Raw genomic sequence first — 26,139 nt, forward strand, 5'->3', positions numbered from 1 at the left:
TCCTTTAGGATTCCTAGAATTCTTTAAGATGGTCTTGACAAAGGATTATCCACTAGTTCCTTAAAGGGCATGAATTCTGTTAATCTGTTTTTTTTTCTCAGATATTAGCCAAACTTCCGGATTTTATGACTTTGGTCCAGGCGTTGGTGAGGATTAGACCAATTGTTAGGCTTCTCTCTCTTCCTTGGAATTTGAGAAAGTACTTCCTTCTACTCATTTCTGTGCTAGAAGAGTGTCTGAATTATCTGCCTTAAATTGTTTATCTCCCTTTTTGTTTTTTCATAAACAGTTCTTGAGCAGTGTGTTTTTTTCTTTCTCAGGAAAATTTGTTTCCTTTTTTGTGTCTAGATTCTTATGACTAAGGAAAGGCTTCTGCTCAACCTTGATTTTGTTAGCCTGAAATTTAGTAACTAGAAGAAAAAGCTTAATGCACCGAGTCCAGTTTGTTCACTATTTTGGTTCTTGTATAGGTCTGAAGGTTACGAAAGTACCCTTAACTGCTTCGCTCAATCTGGATTTTTCAAAGCTTCTTGGTGGCAGAAAATCTCTGCCTAAGCGTATCTCAGCTCTTTCTGCCAGGAAAGTTGCTACTCCCTGGACTTTCAAATGATGCATCCTTGGAGCAGATTTGCAAACTGCAACATGGTCTTCTCTGCACATATTCTTCAATTTTCCGTTTTGATGTTTTTTGCTTTCTCGATTGCAGCTTTTGGCAGGAAAGTCCTTCAGGCTGCAATGTCCGGCAAATAGGAACTGCCTTAATTTGTCTCTCCCTTTCCCTAACATGGACTATCATCTTGGGTATTAAATCCCACATGTTATGGATTCCTATGGACTATCATCATCATATGATTTTTTTTCTTCTTTCAAGATGATAGTCCATAGGCCCCACCCGTTTCACCTTTTTGGGCGACAGTTCTAATTTGCACCTCTATAGACCCTGCTTTTATTTTTCCTACTATCTTTCCGGTTTCCTTTTCTCTGCTCCGGTATACATTAAACTGAGGAGAGACGGGATGTGGGAGGTATTAAAGCTTGTGTGGGTTCTTGGCCTCCTCCTAGCGGCGGGAATGGATTCCTATGGACTATCATCATCTCGAAAGAAAATAATTTATAAAGGTAAGCATATTTTTTTAATAAAATTTACACATATTGAAAATAAAAACATTTTAACATGAATGTTACACAATTGATGGTTGAAATAAATTATGTTTTTTAAAATATCTGAATTAAGAATAATACACTATTTGTATATAGTTTTAAATATAAACAAACATTATCTTACATGAAAAAGAAATGTATTACTCAGAGGACAGTAAGCTGAGACAGGGACATACACAGGAGGGACAGACACAGGGAACCACTATGCATAACAATATTGCTATGGACAAAAATGCATTGTTGTAATTTAAAAATTGTATAACAAAGACAATAAAGCGGGGAATCTTGCCTAGATGTGCTAATTTCCTATGCAAATATTTACATTGATTTAATTTTGAGACATGGAGGATTTTAATTTCAGTTTTTTATCTCCCCATAATTTTAATGAATTTGGGTTTAACCCTGAAAGTAGCGTTACCAATGCAGCAACCAGAAATCTATCTCCTACTGATGAGTTCCAAAAAGAACGAAACAGGCTGTCTAGTGAGTGATTTCTGGTTTGCTGCAATAATCCTGTTAAAAAGGATAGCTGTGTTAAAACAGTACTTGGAGCAAAAAAAATGATAATTTGCATATCTAATTTGCATATCTTACCCAGAATTCTCTTGTGCATTGGTAACATTGTATATGAAGTATTTCTGGGAAAAAGCAAGCGGGGAATCTTGCCTAGATGTGCTAATTTCCTATGCAAATATTTACATTGATTTAAAGACAATAATAGAAATAAGCAGAAACAAACGTTCAACTGTCCGCAAAAAAAAGACAAGATGATTCGATTTTCATAAATGACAAAAGTTGAATACTTTGGAAAGTTGAGTGATTTTTAGCTATGTGTGAATGTGGAGTACCTTAAATGTAAAATTTGCATCGAAGTTCAGCTCAGTCTCACAGCCAGTGATGCCCCCATTGTAGATAGCCAGGCATTTTTCTTTAACAGTTTCCTGGGGAAGCTTGAACAGACGAAAGGTAGCAGAGACAAACTTGTAGTTACCTAAAATACACATAAAAGATAAACTGCCTCTTTAGAATCAAAGGAAATATATGCAAAAAATAATAATTCACAGCTTTGTGTTATACAGGTTAAAATTGGATGTATTGTAGTTTTTGTGAGATTTCCACTAACACAGTCTACTGGTGTGTTCTACAAAATAGTATTGATTTAAAAAACATAATTTATGTAGGAACTTACCTGATAAATTAATTTCTTTCATATTGGCAAGAGTCCATGAGCTAGTGACGTATGGGAAATACAATCCTACCAGGAGGGGCAAAGTTTCCCAAACCTCAAAATGCCTATAAATACACCCCTCACCACACCCACAATTCAGTTTTAACGCATAGCCAAGTAGTGGGGTGATAAAGAAAGGAGTAAAAAGCATCAACAAAGGAATTTGGAAATAATTGTGCATTATACAAAAAAATCATAACCACTATAAAAAGGGTGGGCCTCATGGACTCTTGCCAATATGAAAGAAATTAATTTATCAGGTAAATTCTTACATAAATTATGTTTTCTTTCATGTAATTGGCAAGAGTCCATGAGCTAGTGACGTATGGGATATAAATACCCAAGATGTGGAACTCCACGCAAGAGTCACTAGAGAGGGAGGGATAAAAATAAACAACAGCCAAATGCTGAAAAAATAATCCACAACCCAAAATATAAGTTATTCTTATGAAGAAAAGAAAAACGTAAAACATCAGCAGAAGAATCAAACTGAAACAGCTGCCTGAAGAACTTTTCTACCAAAAACTGCTTCAGAAGAAGCAAATACATCAAAACGGTAGAATTTAGTAAATGTATGCAAAGAGGACCAAGTCGCTGCTTTGCAAATCTGATCAACTGAAGCTTCACTCTTAAAAGCCCACGAAGTGGAGACTGATCTAGTAGAATGAGCTGTAATTCTCTGAGGTGGGGCTCGACCCGACTCCAAATAAGCTTGATGAATCAAAAGCTTTAACCAAGAGGCCAAGGACATAGCAGAAGCCTTCTGACCTTTCCTAGGACCAGAAAATATAACAAAATAGACTAGAAGTCTTCCTGAAATCTTTAGTAGCTTCAACATAATATTTCAAAGCTCTCACCACATCAAAAGAATGTAAGGATCTTTCCAAAGGATTCTTAGGATTAGGACACAAGGAAGGGACAACAATTTCTCTACTAATGTTGTTAGAATTCACAACCTTAGGTAAAAATTCAAATGAAGTCCGCAAAACCGCCTTATCCTGATGAAAAATCAGAAAAGGAGATTCACAAGAAAGAGCAGATAGCTCAGAAACTCTTCTAGCAGAAGAGATAGCCAAAAGGAACAAAACTTTCCAAGAAAGTAGTTTAATATCCAAAGAATGCATAGGCTCAAAAGGAGGAGTCTGTAACGCCTTCAAAACCAAATTAAGACTCCAAGGAGGAGAAATTGATTTAATGACAGGCTTAATACGAACTAAAGCCTGTACAAAACAGTGAATATCAGGAAGATTACCAATCTTTCTGTGAAATAAAACAGAAAGAGCAGAGATTTGTCCCTTCAAGGAACTTGCAGACAAACCCCTATCCAAACCATCCTGGAGAAACTGTAAAATTCTAGGAATTCTAAAAGAATGCCAAGAGAATTTATGAGAAGAACACCATGAAATGTAAGTCTTCCAAACTCGATAATAAATCTTCCTAGAGACAGATTTACGAGCTTGTAACATAGTGTTAATTACTGAGTCAGAGAAACCTCTATGACTTAGTACTAAGCGTTCAATTTCCATACCTTCAAATTTAATAATTTGAGATCCTGATGGAAAAACGGACCTTGAGACAGTAGGTCCAGCCTTAACGGAAGTGGCCAAGGTTGGCAACTGGACATCCGAACAAGATCTGCATACCAAAAGCTGTGTGGCCATGCTGGAGCCACCAGCAACACAAACGATTGTTCCATGATGATTTTGGATATCACTCTTGGAAGAAGAACTACAGGCAGGAAAATGTAAGCAGGATGATAACACCAAGGAAGTGTCAGCGCATCTTCTGCTTCCGCCTGAACTTCCCTGGACAGGTATCTGGGAAGTTTTTTGTTTAGATGAGAGGCCATGAAATCTATCTCTGGAAGACCCCACATCTGAAAAAACACATCCGGATGGAGAGACCACTCCCCTGGATGTAAAGTCTGATGGCTGAGATAATCCCCCTCCCAATTGTCTACACCGGGGATATGAACCGCAGAAATTAGACAGGAGCTGGATTCCGCCCAAACAAGTATCCAAGATACTTCTTTCATAGCTTGGGGACTGTGAGTCCCACCCTGATGATTGACATATGCCACCGTTGTGATATTGTCTGTCTGAAAACAAATGAACGTTTCTCTCTTCAACAGAGGCCAAAACTGAAGAGCTCTGAGAATTGCACAGAGTTCTAAAATATTGATTGGTAATCTCGCCTCTTGAGATTTCCAAAGCCCTTGTGCTGTTAGAGATCCCCAGACAGCACCCCAACCTGAAAGACTCGCATCTGTTGTGATCACAGTCCAGGTTGGCTGAACAAAAGCGGCCCCTTGAACTAAACGCTACTAGCTACAGTGAAAAATTACAAAGGAACAAAGGATTTCCCATTAGAAATGAGACTTTGGAATAAGGCTGCTACTTAAAGAGACATAAAACCCCAAATTTGTCTTTCATGGTTCAGACAAAGAATACAATTTTCTAATTTACTATTATTATAAAAGTTGCTCCAGTCGTTTGGTATCCTTGTTTGAAACAGCAGCAATGCACTGCTGTGAGCTAGCTAAACACATTGAGTGTGTGAAAAGAGGAATATATGTGCAGCCACCAATCATCAGCTAGCTCACAGAAGTCCATTACTGCTCCAGTGCCTATCTAGGTATTCTATTCAACAAAGGATACCAAGTAAACAAAGCAAAATTAGATAAAATTAAATTGGAAAGTTGTTTAAACTGCATGCTCTTTCTGAATCAACAAAGTTTAAAGCAACACTAAAGTCAAAATTAAACTATTGATAAAGAAATGTTGAGGCGGATTGTTTGTAACACTATAGTAACAGATGATCATTTACCATATACAAGGGAGATGGAAGGCAATAGTCTACTAAATATGCACTGCAAAGCAGCTTTTTAATGCACCTTAAAGGGACACTGAACCAAAATGTTTTCTTTCGTGATTCAGATAGAGCATGCAATTTTAAGCAACTTTCTAATTTACTCCTATTATCAATTTTTCTTCGTTCACTTGCCATCTTTATTTGAAAAAGAAGGCATCTAAGCTTCTTTTTTGGTTCAGTACTCTGGACCGCACTTTCTTATTGGTGGATGAATTTATCCACCAATCAGCAAGAATAACCCAGGTTATTCACCAAAAATGGGCCAGCATCTAAACTTACATTCTTGCATTTCAAATAAAGATACCAAGAGAATGAAGAAAAATTGATAATAGGAGTATGTTAGAAAGATGCTTAAAATTGCATGCTCTATATGAATCACGAAAGAAAAAAATTTGGGTTCAGTGTCCTTTTAACTTTTTCTTTTAAACACTTTGGTGTTATAAGAGTGCGGAGCCTGATTGTTAAATGTGCTCTGTGCATGAATCAGCTTGTGTGTTAACACAATGATCACTACTGTATTTATCAATGCGGTTTTGCTTTCAGCGTTAAAAAGCTAACTCAGCATTATTCTGTTTAGTGTCAGCTGCTCATGGTTGTATGTTAAATTGTACAGAATCAACATACTAGCGATAGGTATAGCGCTGACAACGTGCAACACTATACTATAATGTAATAATGGTAGAAGAATGCAGGACTTGGTAATGATCGCTTAACATGAATGATATTATGGAGGGCAATGATTAAGCTAGAAGTTTTTTTCCAAGAATTTATAATTCAAAGTATTGATTAAAGGGACAGTCTACTCCAAAATTGTTATTGTTTAAAAAGATAGGTAAGATAATCCCTTTATACCCATTCCCCAGTTTTGATTATATTATATATTTTTTCACTCTGTGATTAGCTTGTAAGCCTCTTTATACTTGCATTTTAGCCAATCAGTGCTGACTCATAAATAACTCCACTAGGTATAACTAGGTATTTGTGTGAGGAAAGCTGCTCAGTGTCTCGTTTTCTTATTAAAACAGAATTATATATATGTCTATTTGCTTTTATAATGTATTAAAGCATCATATTAAAGTAGTGCAATTTCTAAAATTGTTTTATATATGAAGGATTTCTATTGCTATTAGTCAGTCAAGGCATGTGTGAAAGTTTTCTTGCAATTGATTAACTCTTTAGCTGAAACGCACTTAGTACTTTGTAAACTTCTGACAAGCAAGGAGTTAAACATTTGACATAAAATGTTTGATTTCCCCCCCCCCTCACTATAACACTTGTATGTGTAATGCCTTGCAGCTGATTTAAAGGGACAGTAAACACCCAAAATCTAAGCTTCTGCAGACTGCCTCCTTATCTCTGATCTTTTGACAGACTTGCATTTCAGGCAATTTGTGCTCACGTCCATGGAGTTATTTAAGAGTCAGCACTATGTTATCTATATGACACACGTGAACTAACTCCCTCGAGCTGTGAATAACTGTCAAATGTATTCAGATAAGAGGCAGCCTTCAAGGGTTTACAAATTAGCATTTTAGCCTACCTAGGTTCAACTAAGAATACCAAAAGAAAAAAGCAAATTTGATGATAAAAGTAAATTGGAAAGTTGTTTTAAACGTTCATGACTCAGATAGGGCATGTCATTTTAATTTGGACTTTAATGTCCCTTTAAACTTTATATTTGATACCATACATTACCTTTTCAAGAAATTATTATATATAAAGCATTTTTTATTTACACCAAATATAAAAGACAGTTTCCTAGAATATGTTAACCCCTTAAATGCGAGTGGGGTCAATACTTTATATTTAACCCCTTGGCTGTCAGGTCTACAAAGACTAAGGGATATAAAAGTGCAAAAGAAAATGCTCTAGTATATTAGATAATTTTATTATTGCCCAAGTGCTTGCAAATAACCATGTGTTTAATCCCTGCTAAGTCATAAAATACTGAGTTAAAGTCAGCTCCAGGGCAACAATGCACTACAGGGAGCTAGCTGAACTGGCGAGCCAATGACAAATGTGTGAGGCCACCAATCACCAGCTAACTCCCAGTAGCATAGGATATCTACGTATTTTTAAACAAAAGGATATAGTTACTCTCACTTTACAAAAGGGATAATATGATGAGTGGTTTTCATCACTTACATCACTTTCTTTTTTACCCATCATCACAAGAAGAATTTGATTAGATCACAAACACTTTTTGAAACCGTATGTTCAAAGCAATTACTGACTAGAGGTACATTCACATTCTTCTCTAAAATAATTGAATCTAGAAATAACCACAGACCAATGGGGGGGGGGGGGGGGGGGGACACCTAAAAAAAATAATTTTGTAATTGAATTTTTGGTTGAGTATTGGTGTTGATGGATCCTTTTTGGGTCCTCATCTTTTAGCTCTTCTATACCTAGGACAGGTATGGTTGTAGTAACCATAGGATTTTAATATATATTTTCTTTTTTAATACCCTGAGGTTAATGATATTTGATCAGATATAGATTAGTTCCTCGAGTTTGAGGGATGGCATATGTGTGTCCGGAATGTTCTTCTCTTTTCCTAATTACTCCTCTAGGAAATTCTGAGGAAAATGTTGATTTGAGGGTTTTCTCGGTCACATCTGGTGGGAGTGCCAGGTAATTCAACCGTAATGGTCAAAAACATAATGTAATGTAAGAACTTACCTGATAAATTAATTTCTTTCATATTGGCAAGAGTCCATGAGCAAGTGACATATGGGATATACAATCCTACCAGAAGGGGCAAAGTTTCCCAAACCTCAAAATGTCTATAAATACACCGGTTACCACACCCATAATTCAGTTTAACGAATAGCCAAGTAGTGGGGTGATAAAATAAGGAGTAGAAAAGCATACAAAAAGAGGAACTGGAAATATAATTGTGCTTTTATACAAAAAATCATAACCACCATAAAAAGGGTGGGTCTCATGGACTCTTGCCAATATGAAAGAAATGAATTTATCAGGTAAGTTCTTACATAAATTATGTTTTCTTTCATGTAATTGGCAAGAGTCCACGAGCTAGTGACATATGGGATAGACATACCCAAGATGTGGAAGTCCACAGAAGAGTCACTAGAAAGAGAGGGATAAAATAAAAACAGCCATATTCCACTGAAAAAATTAAATCCATAAAAAAAAATAAGTTTTTCTCATAAATTTAAAGAAAAAAAACTTAAAACATAAGCAGAAGAATCAAACTGAAACAGCTGCCTGAAGAACCTTTCTACCAAAGACTGTTTCAGAATAAGCAAATACATCAAAATGGTAAAATTTAGTAAATGTATGCAAAGAAGGCTAAGTTGCTGCTTTGCAAATCTGATCAACTGAAGCTTCATTCTTAAAAGCCCAAGAAGTTGAGACTGATCTAGTAGAATGAGATGTGATTCTCTGAGGCGGGGACTGTCCTGCCTCCAAATAAGCCTTGTGAATCAAAAGCTTTAACCAGGATGCCAAAAAAATGGCAGAGGCTTTCTGACCTTTCCTAGGACCAGAAAAAACAACAAATAGAATAGAAGTCTTTCTGAAATCTTTAGTAGCTTCGACATAATATTTCAGAGCTCTTACAATATCCAAAGAATGTAAAGATCTTTCAAGAGCATTCTTAGGTTTAGGACACAGAAGGAACAACAATGTCTCTACTAATGTTAGAATTTACAACCTTAGGAAGAAATTTAAACGAAGTCCGCAAAACAGCCTTATCCTGATAAAAAAAAGCTGAAGAGAAAAGAAAGTAGTTTAATGTCCAAGGAATGCATAGGCTCAAAAGGCGGGGCCTGCAAAGTCTTCAAAACCAAATTAAGACTCCAAGGAAGAGAGATTGATTTAATAACAGGCTTGATACAAACCAAAGCCTTAATAAAACAGTGAATATCAGAAAGCTTAGCAATCTTTCTATGAAATAAAACAGAAATAGCAGAGATTTGTCCCTTCAAAGTACTTGCAGAAAAACCTTTATCCAAACCATCCTGAAGAAACTGTAAAATTCTAGGAATTCTAAAAGAATGCCAGGAGAATTTATGAGAACACCACCATGAAATATAGGTCTTCAAAACTCATAATATATCTTCCTTGAAACAGACATACGAGCCTGTAGCATAGTATTAATCACTGAGTCAGAGAAACCCCTATGACTAAGCACTAAGCGTTCAATTTCCATACCTTCAAATTTAACGATTTGAGATCCTGATCGAAAAATGGCCCTTGAGACAAAATGTCTGGTCTTAGAGGAAGTTGCCAAGGCTGGCAACTGGACATCCGGACAAGATCCGCATAACAAAACCTGTGAGGCCATGCTGGTGCTATCAGAAACACATACGATTGTTCCATAATGAACTTGGAGATCACTGTTGGAAGAAGAACTAGAGGCGGAAAGATATAAGCAGGTTGGTAAAACCAAGGAACTGCTAAAGCATCCATCATCTCCGCCTGAGGATCCCTGGACCTGGATAGGTACCTGGGAAGTTTCTTGTTTGGATGAGAAGCCATCAGATCTATTTCTGGAAAACCCCACATCTGTACAATCTCACAAAATACATCTGGATGGAGAGACCACTCCCCTGGATGTAAGGTCTGATGGCTGAGATAATCCGCTTCCCAATTGTCTACACCTGGGATATGCACCGCAGAAATTAGACAAGAAGAGCCCTGAAAATAGCATGGAGTTCTAAAATATTAATTGGTAACCTCGCCTCTTGAGGTTTCCAAACCCCTTGTGCTGTCAGAGATCCCCAGACAGCTCCCCAGCCTGAAAGATTTGCATCTGTTGTGATCACAGTCCAGGTAGGACGAACAAAAGAGGCCCCCTGAATAATACGATGATGGTCTAACCACCAAGTCAGAGAGAGTTGAATGTTGGGATTTAAGTATATCAATTGTGATATTCGAGTATAATCCCTGCACCAATGATTTAGCATTCAAAGCTGCAGAGGGGTCTCATATGAAAACGAGCAAAGGGGATCGCGTCCGATGCTGTAGTCATGAGACCTAAAACTTCCATGCACAAAGCCACTGAAGGGAATGATTGAGACTGAAGGTTTCGACAAGCTGAAACCAATTTCATTCATCTCTTGTCTGTTAAGGACAGAGTCATGGACACTGAATCTATTTGGAAACCTAAAATGTTGACCCTTGTCTGAGGAATCAAGAAACTCTTTGGTAAATTGATCCTCCAACCATGTCTTTGAAGAAACAACACTAGTTGATTCATGTGAGATTCGGCTATATGTAAAGACTGAGCTAGTACCAAGATATCGTCCAAATAAGGAAACATCACAATACCCTGTTCTCTGATTACAGATAGAAGGGCACCGAGAACCTTTGAAAAGATCCTTGGAGCTGTTGCTAGGCCAAATGGAAGAGCAACAAGTTTGTAATGCTTGTCTAGAAAAGAGAATTTTAGAAACCGATAGTGGTCTGGATGAATCGGAATGTGAAGATATGCATCCTGTAAGTCTATCATGGACATATAATGACCTTGCTGAATAAAAGGCATTATAGTCCTTATAGTCACTATCTTGAAAGTTGGGACTCTTACAAAACGATTAAAAAACTTCAGATCCAGAACTGGCCTGAAAGAATTTTCTCTTTGGGACAATGAATAGATTTGAATAAAACCCCAGACCCTGTTCCTGAAATGGAATTGGTATGATTACCCCTGAAAGCTCTAGATCTGAAACACACTTCAAAAAGGCCTGAGCTTTCACAGTATTTGTTGGAACGTGAGAGAGAAAGAATCTTCTCACAGGAGGTCTTACTCTGAATCCTATTCGATACCCTTGAGAGACAATACTCTGAATCCACTGATTTTGAACAGAATCTGCCCAAATGTCTTGGAATAATTTCAATCTGCCCCCCACCAGCTGAACTGGATCGAGGGCCGCACCTTCATGCAGACTTGGGGGCTGGCTTTGGTTTCTTAAAAGGCTTGGATTTATTCCAACTTGAAGAAGGTTTCCAATTGGAACCAGAGTCTTTAGGGGAAGGATTTGTTTTCTGTTCCTTATTCTGCTGAAAAGAATGAAAACGATTAAAAGCTTTAGATTTAACCTTAGATCTTTTATCAAGGCAAAAAAACTCCCCTCCCCCCAGTGATGGTTGAAATAATTGAATCCAACTGAGAACCAAATAAATTGTTACCTTAGTATCTAAGTCTAGATTACTATCTCTTTCTTTCCATGTCAGCATTCCAAGATTTGAGCCATAAAGCTCTTCTAGCTAAAATAGCTAAAGACATAGATTTAACATAGATTTTGATAATATAAAAAATGGCATCACAGATAAAATGATTAGCATGTTGAAGCAATCTAACAATGCTAGACAAATCAGGATCTGTTTCCTGTTGTGCTAGGCTATCCAACCAAAAGGTTGATGCAGCCGCAACATCAGCCATAGAAATGGCAGGCCTGAGAATATAGCCAGAATATAAATAAGCTTTCCTTAGATAAGATTCAAGTTTCCTATCTAAAGGATCTTTAAAAGAAGTACTGTCTTCCATAGGAATAGTAGTACGTTTGGCAAGAGTAGAAATAGCCCCATCAACTTTGTGGATTTTTTCCCAAAACTCTAATCTAGCCACCGGCAAAGGGTACAATCTTTTAAACCTAGAAGAAGGAATGAAAGAAGTTTCAGGCTTAATCCATTCCTTAGCAACCACATCAGAAATAAAATCAGGAACTGGAAAAACCTCTGGAGTAACCACAGGAGGTTTATAAACAGAATTTAAACGTTTACTAGTTTTAATAACAAGAGGACTAGACTCCTCAATATCTAAAGTAACCAACACTTCTTTTAACAAAGGAACAAACATACTCAATCTTGAAAAGATAAGTAGATTTGTCAGTGTCTGAGGTAGGATCTTCAGAATCAGAGAGATCCTCGTCAGAAGAGGATATTTCAGTATGTTGTCAGTCAATAGAAATTTCATCAATTTTATGAGAAGTTTTAAAAGACCTTTTACGTTTATTAGAAGGCGGAATAGCAGGCAAAGCCTTCTGTATCGCATCAGCAATATCATTTTTAGCAACAGGGATATCATGTACATTCGATGTTGAAGGAACAACAGAAACTGTACTAGTACTGATGGAAACATTTTCTGTGTGTAAAAGCTTATCATGACAACTGTTACATACTACAGCTGGAGATATAATCTCAGCTAAGTTACAACAGATACACTTAGCTTTGAACTGTGTTAAGGCAGCAGGGTTCCAACAGTTGCTTCTGAGACAGGATCAGATTGAGACATCTTGCAAAATGTAAAAGAAAAAACAACATTAAAGCAAAATTTATAATTTCTTTATATGGCAGTTTTTTCGGAATGGGAAAAAATGCAAACAGCATAGCCCTCTGAGCATATACAGTAGAAGGCAAGAGGCATACAGGAAGTGGGGTGAAAAATTAACTAATTTTTTTGGCGCCAAGAATGACGCACAACGCAAAAGGAAGTTAAGAAAACTTTTTTGGTGCTAACAACATCCGAAAATGAAGCAATTCGCGTCATAACAGACGCAACCTCATGCAAAAACCTGGCGTCAACTAAGACGCCGGAAATTACAAACGCGTCAAAGACGTACCTTTGCGGCAAAAAAATTATTGTGCCAAGAATGACACAATAAATAACAGCATTTTGCGCCCTCGCAAACCTAATTCTGCACGCGAAATTTAAAGAAAAAACAGTCAAATTTGAAAAAAAGGACTATACCCAAGGTAAGAAAAATAACTTCCTAAAACATGCTTCCCAAACTGAAACTGACAGTCTGCGAAAGGAAATATACATAGACCTGACTCATGGCAAATATAAGTAAAATACATATATTTAAAACTTTATATACAAACATAAAGCGCCAAACCATAGCTGAGAGTGTCTTAAATAATAAAAACATAATTACCGAAAGACACCCATCCACATATAGCAGATAGAAAAAGTATCAGCAGAGGTAATGGTATATAAGAGTATATAGTCAATCTGAAAAGGACCTTTGAAAATATTTCCTACGAGGAAAACCAAAAAATCAATAGGTGATACTCCCTTCACATCCCTCTGACAAACACTGTACTCAGAGGAATTGGGCTTCAGAATGCTTAGAAGCGCTTATCATAGAAGAAATCATAGAAATCAAGCACAAACTTACTTCACCACCTCCATAGGGAGGCAAAGTTTGTAAAACTGAATTGTGGGTGTGGTGAGGGGTGTATTTATAGGCATTTTGAGGTTTGGGAAACATTGTCCCTCCTGGTAGGATTGTATATCCCATACGTCACTAGCTCATGGACTCTTGCCAATTACATGAAAGAAAGTAATTACAACTCACTTCAAATGGTTCCACAGAACCAGCCCCCCCACCCCATGATCTTCTCCCTAAATTAACCACCTTTGATCGTCTGCAAACACAAACTAGCCTTATTTAAAGGTATGACGTGCTAAATGTCTTATCCTGTTGCACTGGAAACATACCATTCCTGTCTACATTGTAAAATCTGTGACAAAAATGCCATTTTGTTAAAGCTGATAAACGGAGTTTAATAATGTATAAAGTGAGTGTGCTATTTAATAGGCACATTGTTTTTATCCCAATATATATTATAAAATAATTATTTAAACTAAAAAAAAAAAGAAAAACCTTTTGCAAACAATTAAATACACTCTAGCAGGTAAAAAGGACTATTTAGAGTACAATGTACCTCTAATTTTTAAAGGGACAAGAAGTCCAAAAATTTACTCTCATGATTCAGATGTAGCATACCATTTTTAACAACTTTTCAGTTTGACTGTTATTTAATTTGCTTTGTTCTTTGCTATCCTTGTTTTAACTGCATACCTATGTAGGCTGAGCCGCAGCAATGCACTACTGGGAGCTAGCTGCTGATTGGTGACTGCATTTAATTACCTCATCATGGATTCCTCTGATCCTCAGCTAGCTCCCAGTAGTGCATTGCAGCTCTTTCACCAAAGGAACCAACACAAAGAAGCAAATTTGATAAAAAATAAATTGGAAAGTGGTTTAAAATGGTATGCTCTATCTGAATCATGAAAGAAACATTTTGGGTTTAATGTCCCTTTAAGACTCTTTGTCTCTCTTTGGGTTCATTGATATTGCCCTTTAGTGCCTCATATCAGTCTTTCAAAGGAAATAAACAGCAGCGAAATAATACAAATAATTGCAGCTAAAAACCACATAAAAAGTAATAAACTCAAAGCAGAAAAGTGGCACACAAGGCATCTGAAATATAACGCTGCGCATTCATGGCATTTGTGCATTACTTTGACAGCAAAGACAGAATCCATAGATCACTTACCAATAGCATCTTCAAGCTCTTTGTTATTTACAGTGATGTAACTGGCGGTGACTAAACGCGGAGCGGTAAAACCCATTTCTTTTGCAATGCTGAATAGGTCCTCCCACCACAGTGCACCACTGATACATTCCCCTGTGCAATAAAAAAGATACAAATGTCAAATGGGTAAAAAAAAACAATTTAACAACAACAAAAAAAAAACAATTTAACCCCCCAAAACTTACCTTACCTTACCTTCCTTACAGTCCTCTTCTGCTCCTCTTTTTTTCAAAAGTGTATCAGACAGGCACGCAGTCTAATCACAGCAACAGTTTAACCCAGCTCAAGAGAGTGCGCTACATTTAGTTCAATGGCGCAATCAGGCTTGCTGCGATAAAACAGTGCCTGTGATGCACTTTTGAAAAAACAGAGGAGCAGGGAGGCAAGGTAAGTAAAGTTTTGAGGGGTTACATTTTTAACAAGCACCGCTGGGTTAAAGGGACAGTAAAGTCATAATTAGGCATTCATGATTTAGACAGGGCATACAATTTTAAACAACTTTACTATTTACAACTATTACCTAAATAATTCCTATTTAAAACTAAATACCTGTAAAAAAAAAAACTAAGCTAGCTACAATATAATTAATAGTTATATTGTAGCTAGCTTAGGTTTTATTTTTATTTCACAGGTAAGTTTGTATTTATTTTAATTAGGTAGACTAGTTCGTAAATAGTTAATAACCATTTACCAACTACCTAGCTAAAATAAATACAAACTTACCTGTAAAATAAAACCTAACCTGCCTTACACTAAAACCTAACATTACAATAAAATAAAATAAATTAATAAAATACAATTATCTAAATTACCAAAAAAAAATAAAAAAAAACCCACTAAATTACACAAAATAAAAAACAAAATGTGGTGCTTTGGTGTAATTGTCTAATTTGACATTTTATTTAAAAGGGACAGTCTAGTCAACATTAGACTTTCATGATTCCATTTGGGCATGTCATTTTAAACAACTTTTCAATTTACTTTTACCATAACATTTGCTTTGCTCTCTTGGTATTCTTTTTTTAATGCTAAACCTACGTAGACTTCTATTCTAATTTCTAAGCCACTGAACTGCCTCTTACCTCAGTGCATTTTGACAGACACTGCTAGTTCATGTGTGTCATATATATATATATATATCACTATGCTCACTCCCATGGAATTATTTAAGAGTCAGCACTGATTGGCTAAAATGCATATCTGTCAAAAGAACTGAGATGAGGGGGCAGTCTGCAGAGGCTCAGAAACCAGGTAATCAGAGGTAAAAAGTATATTACTATAAACGTGTTGGTTATGCAAAACTGGGGAATGGGTAATAAAAGTAATTATCTATCTTTTTAAACAATAAAAATTCTAGAGTAGACTGTCCCTTTAATTTCAAAAATGACCTGCAGTAAAGTTTTCAATAAAAAAAAAAAATACCACAGAAAGTGAAAAAAAAAATAAACTAAAAAGGTAATGCCTCTGGGCCCTTTATCTTCTCTGCTGAAGTCAATCAGGGGCAGTTGAGCTACTTCAGTGATCAAACAATCACAGTGTAGAATGTAGCATGGTTATGCTTGTGTAGTTTAAAGTATGCACTTCCAATCTTTCAGGAATTGGAAAACCCACTATTTTTTAAAGTTAAATTGAAGAAAAGGAGGGAAATAAAGAACATAAGTCGCAAAGATGATTTTGTTTACTAACCATAATTAAAAAAAATTATATTACAATATCAAAGTATTTACCTGGATAATAACAAAGTCCTCTTTTCTCCAAAGCTAAAAATATTCTAATGAGCAATGTAGTACACACATATGCTCGTGCATGTGTGAGCAAGATGCTCAGGCACACGTCTAGTTCCCATCATCAGCCATGTGACGTAAATCAAGAGCAGATCCATGCGCAAGTCTGAATTCTGCAGCTGGGCCCTGACCTGAAACGGAAGTTCATGGCACAGCTGTCTCCTAGGCAATGAATAAACATTCCAGGAAGGCCCTTGATTCACTGCTGCTTATCCTGTTTTGTGACCTGAGTGCACAGGAGCTACGTTGTTGTTCTCCTTCACTTTGTCCACTCAACCACTGCTATTTAAAGTAATAGCAGGTCATTATTATGAAAATGACACATTATATAGGTCAAATAAAGGTCTTTAGATAAACAACATAGATCTGCAGCATTATTCTATAATACAAATAAAGACTGATGCCATTAGGAACACATTACTTATACACAGAATAAGGAGTCAATTTATCAAGCTCCGTACGTAGCTTGATGCCCCTTGTTTCCGGCGAGCCTTCAGGCTCGCCAGAAACAGAAGTTGTAAAGCAGCGGTCTAAAGAACGCTGCACCATAACCTGCCCGCCTACTCTGAGGCAGCAGACAGAAATATTGACACCCCCTGCTAGCGGCCGATTGACCGCAAATCTGCAGGGGGTGGCATTGCACCAGCAGTCCCCAAGAACTGCTGCTGCAATTCTAAATGCCAACAGCGTATCCATTTATCGATGTGCGGCGGACAGGATACGCTACATTCTATCATGTTTGCTCGCACATTAATAAAATGACCCCATGACTATACAGATGAAGCAAACCTGATCAGGCCCACAGGGTGAAGGGCATGAGCGGCTGTCTGACATTGGATTTCTCTCTATAGCTTGTGTGCTTGACAGCTGCCTGTATCAATAGTGCATGTGACTGTGTAAAAGCAAAAATCACAGCACAAAATGAACAAGCAAGGATGCATTTTAGTGTTCCGGTCAGGCACAAATGTGCTCACCCCTGAACCAAAATGGTAACTGATTGTTTTAAAGCACAGACAGAAGGAAGTATTTTATTTTTAAAATGACATTTTATGCTCATCTGAATATACAGATTACAAATAAAAAGGTCATATTATGTTGCAAAATTAATTGTTTAACGTAAAAACAAAATTATGCTTACCTGATAAATTAATTTATTTCATGGTGGTGAGAGTCTACGAATCATTACTCCTGGGATTCAACTTTAACTCCTGTCCACTAGGAGGAGGCAAAGATTCCCAAAACACCAAGAGTACTTAATCCCTCCCACATCTATGGTATGCTAGTCTGATGTATAGCCAAGTAAGGAGAAGTAGAAAAGGAAAAAGCAGGGAAAATTAGGTGCAAACTAGAACTTCCACCAAAAAATAAAAAAATAAAAAAAATATATATATATATATATATATACAGGTAGCCCTCAGTTTACGCTGGGGTTAGGCTCCAGAAGGAATGGTTGTAAATTGAAACCATTGTAAATTGAAACCTAGTTTATAATGTAAATCAATGGGAAGTGAGGGAGATAGGTTCCTGGCCCCTCCCAAAATTGTCATAAGTAACACCTAGTACATTATTTTTAAAGCTTTGAAATGAAGACTTTAAATGCTAAACAGCATTAAAAACCTAATAAAATAATCACACAACACAGAATATATAATTAAACTAAGTTAAATGAACAAAAACATTTGCTAAACAGCATTATAAATCTAATAAAATAATCACACAACACAGACTTCACTTGCATTTTTCTGCAAAAAGTTCTTTCTATGCATTCCAATCTGGACTGATTTATAGACAGGAAGATATTGTTCCTTTTAAATTTGCTTGATAGCTCATGTCTGGTTAAACTGATTAATTTCAGCTTGCTTGGCTTTGCTGCAACACAAGCGGACAGCTCCACCTACTGGCTATTTTAATAAATGCACTGCTTCTCAATGCTTTTCAATAGCAGTCACATGACTGGAAAAAAGGTTGTTATTCTGAAACGGTGTAAATTGAACCGTTGTAAAATGAGGGCCACCTGTATATGTAAATTTAGTGAAAAGGGGCGGGTCTCATGGACTCTCAACACCATGAAAGAAATAATCAGGTAAGCATAAATTGTTTTCTTATATAAAGTGGTGAGAGTACACAAGCCATTACTCCTTGGAACTAATACCCAAGCTGTGGAGTCCATAAGCAATTTGGGCAGGACAACACATTCTTTTTTTAAATGCAGGCACCTATATATCCAGACACTGGTGCCTGGTGGACTTTCCTACCAAAAGTCACTTCAGAAGAAGCAAACACATCAAAGTGATAGAATTTAATAAAATGTATGTAATGGATGACCCTGTTGCTGCCTTACAAAATAGTGCAATAGAAGCCTCATTGTAAAGCGTTTTGGGGGAAGACTATCCTGCATCAATCAAGTTGTAGAGACCATTCCCCAGTATTGGCGACAGATATCTGCTTTCTTGTTGTTTATACCTGGGATATGATTGCGAAAATTGTACATAAATTTTAGCCTGGGCAGAGAAGAATCTGAAAAACCTCCTTCATTGCTAAGAAACAGTCAGTTCCATCTTAACAAATGATAAAAGCCACTGCTGTGATATTGCCTGATTGAAAACGCAGATAAGTCTCTTCTTTCAGAAGAAGCCAGCTCTGAAAGGTCCTAAAGATAGCACAGAGTTCTAAGATATTTACTGGTAGCCTCACCTCCTGAGGAGAACAAACTTCTTGTGCTATCCTGGACCCCATACTGTACCCCATCATGAGAGACTTGTATTTGTTATGAATATTGTTAAGTTGGACAGACAAAGGATGTCCTCAGAGAAATGGACTGGTGACCTATTCACCCAGATATAGATTGCTTTGTTGTGAGATCCAAAAGGATACGTTGAGAAAGCTGAGTGTAGTCCTTGCACCATCGACTTAGTAGGGAAATTTGAAGAGGTCTCATAGGAAACCGAACTAATGGAAAGACATCTAATGCTGCAATCATCAGACCTAACACTTCCAAGCATAGGGTTATTGTGGGGTTGGAACTTGACTGAAGTCTCGTACAAGTTGTCTAACTGATCTCCCTTGATTTGTTAAAGAAAGTCTCATTATTATTGAGCCTATTATGACTCCTAGGTATGAGACTGAGTAGAAAGGGAACACTTTAGAACATTGATTCTCCAACCATGTTTGTAAAGAAAGGGAAAAAAAAAAAAGACACTCTTGGTATGAGCAATCTGGTAAAGGTAAAGATTGAGCTTGTACCAAGATATCTTCCAGGTATAGAACAATCGACTTACCTCAAACTCTTATTACCAACAAGAGTTTCCATAACATTCATAAAAATTCTGGGAGCAGTAGCCAAACTAAAAAATAGTGCAACAAACTGAAAATGTTTGTCTAAAAAGAAAAACCTTATGAACTGGTGATGGAATTTGTAGTTAGAAATATGAAGGTAAGCATTCTTCAAGTGTATTGTTGACATAAATTGACCCTGCTAAACAAGGGGTAGAATAGTTTGAATGGTTTCCATTTTGAAAGTAGGAACCCTAATAAACTTATTTAAAGTTTTCAAACCCAAAATAGACCTGAAAGTTCCCTCTTACTTGAGAGCAATAGAAAAAGGTTGGAATAAAAACCCTAGCCTTGTTCTGACGTAGGAACTGGAACTACAACTCCCATGAGTTTTAGATCCTGAACATTGCAAAAAAAAAAAAAGTCTTGTGCCTTTCCAGGGTCATTTGGAACATGGGACAGAGAAATCTCTCTGGGAGGCCTTAAATTGAAGCCTATTCTGTATCTTTGAGAAACTATGTTTAAACCCCAGGGATCTTGGACAGACCAAGCATTTTGAAGAAAAGGAAGAAGGGGAAAAAAAAGGCAAAATATGTCCCTTGCCATAAAGGAATCTGGATCTGAGACCACACCATGATACTGACTTGGTAGTGGAAGAAAGCGTTTTTGACTGGCCGTATTCTAATTGGGGATGGACTTCTAAAAGGATCTGGAATAATCTTGTTTTTGAGAAGAGGACAATGAGTATTGGTTCCTAGACTGACAAAAGAAACGAAAAAGACTAGTAGCTTTGCTCCTTCCCCTAGACTTCTTCTCCTGAGGGAGAAAAGCTTCTTTACTTCCAGTCATAGTAGCAATTAAACCAAGCCCAAACAAACTTCTTCCTTTAAAAGTAAGAGTTAAAAGATTAGATTTTGAAACCAAGTCAGCTGATCATGACTAGACCCACAAGTTCTTCTGGTCAAAAACAATATGGTAATATTTCTGGCATTAATTCTAATTGTCAACAATATCATCACAGATAAAAGCACTTGCTGACCGAAGAAGTTTCAAGCCGCTACAACACAAGCAATACTGAAAGCTGGTTTAAACTTGTAACCCGCTTGCAAAAAAAGCTAAGACTAAATTTCTATCAATACAGTCTTTAAAAGATGTGCTATTTTCTAAAAGAATAGTAGTGCATTTTGATAACGTGGAATTGGCAGCATCGACCTTAAGTATAGTTTCTCAAAGCTCTATACTAGAAGGCAGAAAGGAAAAACTTCCACTTTATTACGGAGGATAACAAGGAAAAGAAGGCTTGGACCACTCTTTGGTAGTTAGCTTAGTAATTGCCTCTGGAACAGGAAAAACATGTAAAGTTCTAACAGAAGGTTTGAAAATCAAATCCAATTGTTTGATCAATTTTCCCTCAAAAGACTTAGAGTCTTGTACCCATAAAGTACATAAAACTTCCTGTAGTAGAGTGTGAAGATGTTCCAGCTTGCACATGAAAGAGGAAGGTCCTGTATCCCGATCAACAACTGACTCTTGATCATCTGAAACTACTTTTCTTTCTGAATACGGATCTTAGGTGTTAGATTTGACTCTCTTGCATTCTAAAGGGTCTAAGGCTATATAAGAGGAGACAGATCCAGTATGCTCCATAATAAATTAGAAGAAATAGACAAATAAAACTACAACCTGTGACAGGCTTCTGACCAACTCTTGTCACTACCCAACACTCTAATCTCCCTTCTCAATTAAGAATCTGGAGCACCTCAATTCTTCACCTTCCTCCTGAGAGGCAAAGATAAGAGTAGCATACCATAGAGGTGGGAGTGATAAAGTACTTTTGGAGTTTTGGGAATCTTTGCCTCCTACTAGTGGCCAAGAGTTGAATCCCAGGAGTAATGGCTCGTGAACTCACCACCTTATGAAAGAAATAATGCCAAATGAGATCCAGCACCCAAGCAGTCAGGTTGTGCACACCAAAAGGTTACTGCATGCCTTATAATATATCAGAGTTCCAGAGAAAGGCAGCACAACCAATTATATCAAACTTCCTTTATTTCTTTTCCCCAAGAGTAGGTACAAAATACAAAACTACGTTTCGGGCTGTCAAACCTTAGTCTAAGACTAAGAGTTGATAGCCCGAAACGTAGTTTTGTATTTTGTACCTACTCCTGGTGAAAATAAATAAAGGAAGTTTGATATAATTGGCTGTGCCGCCTTTCTCTGGAACTCTGACACCTTATGAAAGAAAATATCAAAGTGTTTCTTTCATGACTCAGAGAGCATACAGTTTTAAACAACTTTCCAATCTATGTCTCTTTTCAAATTTCCTTCATTCTTTTGATATGCATATGTGCAGTCATCAAGTAACAGGTAGCTCCTGAACCTACCTAGGTATGCTTTTCAACAAAGGAATACCAAGAGAACAAAGCAAATTAGAGAATAGAAGTAAATAATAAAATTGCATGCTCTATCTGAACCATGAAAGTTTACATTTTTATTTTACTTGAAGTTGTCTGCAGCTGACTATGGTGTTTTGTATAAAGTGTGATCTAACCCACATGCAGCTAAAATGGCTTTTAAAAGGAAATTTTAAAAGGATAATAAACACAATGGGGTAGATTTATGCTTTAAAAAAACATTTTACCCTTTGCAATGCGGTTTTTACTATTACATATTATGGGGCCGAATTATTAAACTACGAATGCAGCAGTTTCTGCATGTCGTCAGGCTCGCCGGAAACATAAGTTAAGAAGCAGCGGTCTTAAGACCACTGCTCCTTAACTTATCCGCCACCTCTGAGGCTGTGGACAGCAATCATCCCGATCAAATACGATCAGGATGATTGACACCTCCTGCTAGAGGCCAATTGGCCACAAATCTGCAGGGGGCAGCATTGCACAAACATTTCACTAGAAATGCTTGTGCACTGTTAAATGTCGACAGCGTATACTGTCGGCATTTAGCGATGTCGGGCGGACAATCATCTTAATAAAGCGGCCCCAATGTGCGTATATAAACAGAGAAGGGGTTTTAACAGAAAGTTGTTGATTGCTACTCAACTTGATAATGTAATAATCACAAACAATGATTCTTCTACCTCTAAAACTAAATAAAAGGTTTGGAAAGGTTGTTAGAACTGATTGAAGTCTTCTACATTTACAAATATAATTGAATATTCATTTTTATTTAACTTTTCTCTGAAAAACAGTGACTACAAAATGAAAATGATCATATCACTAAGAAGTAAAAATAAATAAAAATGATAAGTTGTATCTTAAAAACAAAAACATCATAAATCACTGATATAGTTACTAAGCAAAGATAATAAAACATTATTTTTATATTTAGTTACATAGGCCTAGATTTGGAGTTCGGCGGTAGCCGTCAAAACCAGCGTTAGAGGCTCCTAACGCTGGTTTTGGCCGCCCGCTGGTATTTGGAGTCAGTGATTAAAGGGTCTAACGCTCACTTTGCAGCCGCGACTTTTCCATACCGCAGATCCCCCTACGCCATTTGCGTATCCTATCTTTTCAATGGGATCTTTCTAACGCTGGTATTTAGAGTCGTTTCTGAAGTGAGCGTTAGAGCTCTAACGACAAAACTCCAGCCGCCTGAAAATAGCAGGAGTTAAGAGCTTTCTGGCTAACGCCGGTTTATAAAGCTCTTAACTACTGTACCCTAAAGTACACTAACACCCATAAACTACCTATGTACCCCTAAACCGAGGTCCCCCACATCGCCGCCACTCGATTAAAATTTTTAACCCCTAATCTGCTGACCGCCACCTACGTTATACTTATGTACCCCTAATCTGCTGCCCCTAACCCCGCCGACCCCTATATTATATTTATTAACCCCTAACTTGCCCCCCACAACGTCGCCGCCAGCTACTTAAAATAATTAACCCCTAATCTTCCGACCGCAAATCGCGGCCACCTACGTTATCCCTATGTACCCCTAATCTGCTGCCCCTAACACCGCCGACCCCTATATTATATTTATTAACCCCTAATCTGCCCCCCTCAACGTCGCCGACACCTGCCTACACTTATTAACCCCTAATCTGCCGAGCGGACCTGAGCGCTACTATAATAAAGTTATGAACCCCTAACCCGCCTCACTAACCCTATCATAAATAGTATTAACCCCTAATCTGCCCTCCCTAACATCGCCGACACCTAACTTCAATTATTAACCCCTGATCTGCCGACCGGAGCTCACCACTATTCTATTAAATTGATTAACCCCTAAAGCTAAGTCTAACCCTAACACTAACACCCCCCTAAGTTAAATATAATTTTTATCTAACGAAATAAATTAACTCTTATTAAATAAATGATTCCTATTTAAAGCTAAATACTTACCTGTAAAATAAATCCTAATATAGCTACAATATAAATTATAATTATATTATAGCTATTTTAGGATTAATATTTATTTTACAGGCAACTTTGTAATTATTTTAACCAGGTACAATAGCTATTAAATAGTTAAGAACTATTTAATAGTTACCTAGTTAAAATAATAACAAATTTACCTGTAAAATAAATCCTAACCTAAGATATAATTAAACCTAACACTACCCTATCAATAAAATAATTAAATAAACTACCTACAATTACCTACAATTAACCTAACACTACACTATCAATAAATTAATTAACAACAATTCCTACAAATAAATACAATTAAATAAACTAGCTAAAGTACAAAAAAATAAAAAAGAACTAAGTTACAGAAAATAAAAAAATATTTACAAACATAAGAAAAATATTACAACAATTTTAAACTAATTACACCTACTCTAAGCCCCCTAATAAAATAACAAAGCCCCCCAAAATAAAAAATTCCCTACCCTATTCTAAATTAAAAAAGTTACAAGCTCTTTTACCTTACCAGCCCTGAACAGGGCCCTTTGCGGGGCATGCCCCAAGAATTTCAGCTCTTTTGCCTGTAAAAGAATAAATACAATACCCCCCCCCCAACATTACAACCCACCACCCACATACCCCTAATCTAACCCAAACCCCCCTTAAATAAACCTAACACTAAGCCCCTGAAGATCTTCCTACCTTGTCTTCACCATACCAGGTTCACCGATCCGTCCTGAAGAGCTCCTCCGATGTCCTGATCCAAGCCCAAGCGGGGGCTGAAGAGGTCCATGATCCGGTCAAAGTCTTCATCCAAGCGGGGCAGAAGAGGATCTTCCACGACGAATGACTGTTCCTTTAAGGGACGTCATCCAAGATGGCGTCCCTCGAATTCCGATTGGCTGATAGGATTCTATCAGCCAATCGGAATTAAGGTAGGAATTTTCTGATTGGCTGATGGAATCAGCCAATCAGAATCAAGTTCAATCCGATTGGCCGATCCAATCAGCCAATCAGATTGAGCTCGCATTCTATTGGCTGTTCCGATCAGCCAATAGAATGCGAGCTCAATCTGATTGGCTGATTGGATCGGCCAATCGTATTGAACTAGATTCTGATTGGCTGATTCCATCAGCCAATCAGAAAATTCCTACCTTAATTCCGATTGGCTGATAGAATCCTATCAGCCAATCGGAATTCGAGGGACGCCATCTTGGATGACGTCCCTTAAAGGAACAGTCATTCGTCGTTCAGTCGTCGGTCCGGATGGATGTTCCGCGCTGGAGGTCTTCTGGATCCTGCCGCTTCGCTCCGGATGGAAGACCATAGAAGATGCCGCCTGGATGATGACTTCAATCGGATGGAAGATCCTCTTCTGCCCCGCTTGGATGAAGACTTTGACCGGATCATGGACCTCTTCAGCCCCCGCTTGGGCTTGGATCAGGACATCGGAGGAGCTCTTCAGGACGGATCGGTGAACCTGGTATGGTGAAGACAAGGTAGGAAGATCTTCAGGGGCTTAGTGTTAGGTTTATTTAAGGGGGGTTTGGGTTAGATTAGGGGTATGTGGGTGGTGGGTTGTAATGTTGGGGGGGGGGTATTGTATTTATTCTTTTACAGGCAAAAGAGCTGAAATTCTTGGGGCATGCCCCGCAAAGGGCCCTGTTCAGGGCTGGTAAGGTAAAAGAGCTTTGAACTTTTTTAATTTAGAATAGGGTAGGGAATTTTTTATTTTGGGGGCTTTGTTATTTTATTAGGGGGCTTAGAGTAGGTGTAATTAGTTTAAAATTGTTGTAATATTTTTCTTATGTTTGTAAATATTTTTTTATTTTCTGTAACTTAGTTCTTTTTTATTTTTTTGTACTTTAGCTAGTTTATTTAATTGTATTTATTTGTAGGAATTGTGTTTAATTAATTTATTGATAGTGTAGTGTTAGGTTAATTGTAGGTAATTGTAGGTAGTTTATTTAATTATTTTATTGATAGGGTAGTGTTAGGTTTAATTATATCTTAGGTTAGGATTTATTTTACAGGTAAATTTGTTATTATTTTAACTAGGTAACTATTAAATAGTTCTTAACTATTTAATAGCTATTGTACCTGG

General features: G+C 37.2%; 1 protein-coding gene across 2 annotated transcripts in view; it reads right to left on the reverse strand.

Moving 5' to 3' along the window:
* LOC128640116 (arsenite methyltransferase) overlaps positions 1-26,139 on the reverse strand; it is a 159,448-nt gene that overhangs the window by 39,996 nt on the left and 93,313 nt on the right. For both annotated transcript variants that reach the window (XM_053692461.1, XM_053692462.1), the window contains exons 8-9: positions 14,573-14,704; positions 2,010-2,152 (exon numbers count right to left, since the gene is read on the reverse strand). In XM_053692461.1, coding sequence (XP_053548436.1) covers positions 2,010-2,152; positions 14,573-14,704 — 275 coding nt within the window. The remainder of the gene's footprint in view (positions 1-2,009; positions 2,153-14,572; positions 14,705-26,139) is intronic.

This window comes from Bombina bombina, chromosome 9 (assembly GCF_027579735.1).
Source record: "Bombina bombina isolate aBomBom1 chromosome 9, aBomBom1.pri, whole genome shotgun sequence".
Lineage (NCBI taxonomy): Eukaryota > Metazoa > Chordata > Amphibia > Anura > Bombinatoridae > Bombina > Bombina bombina.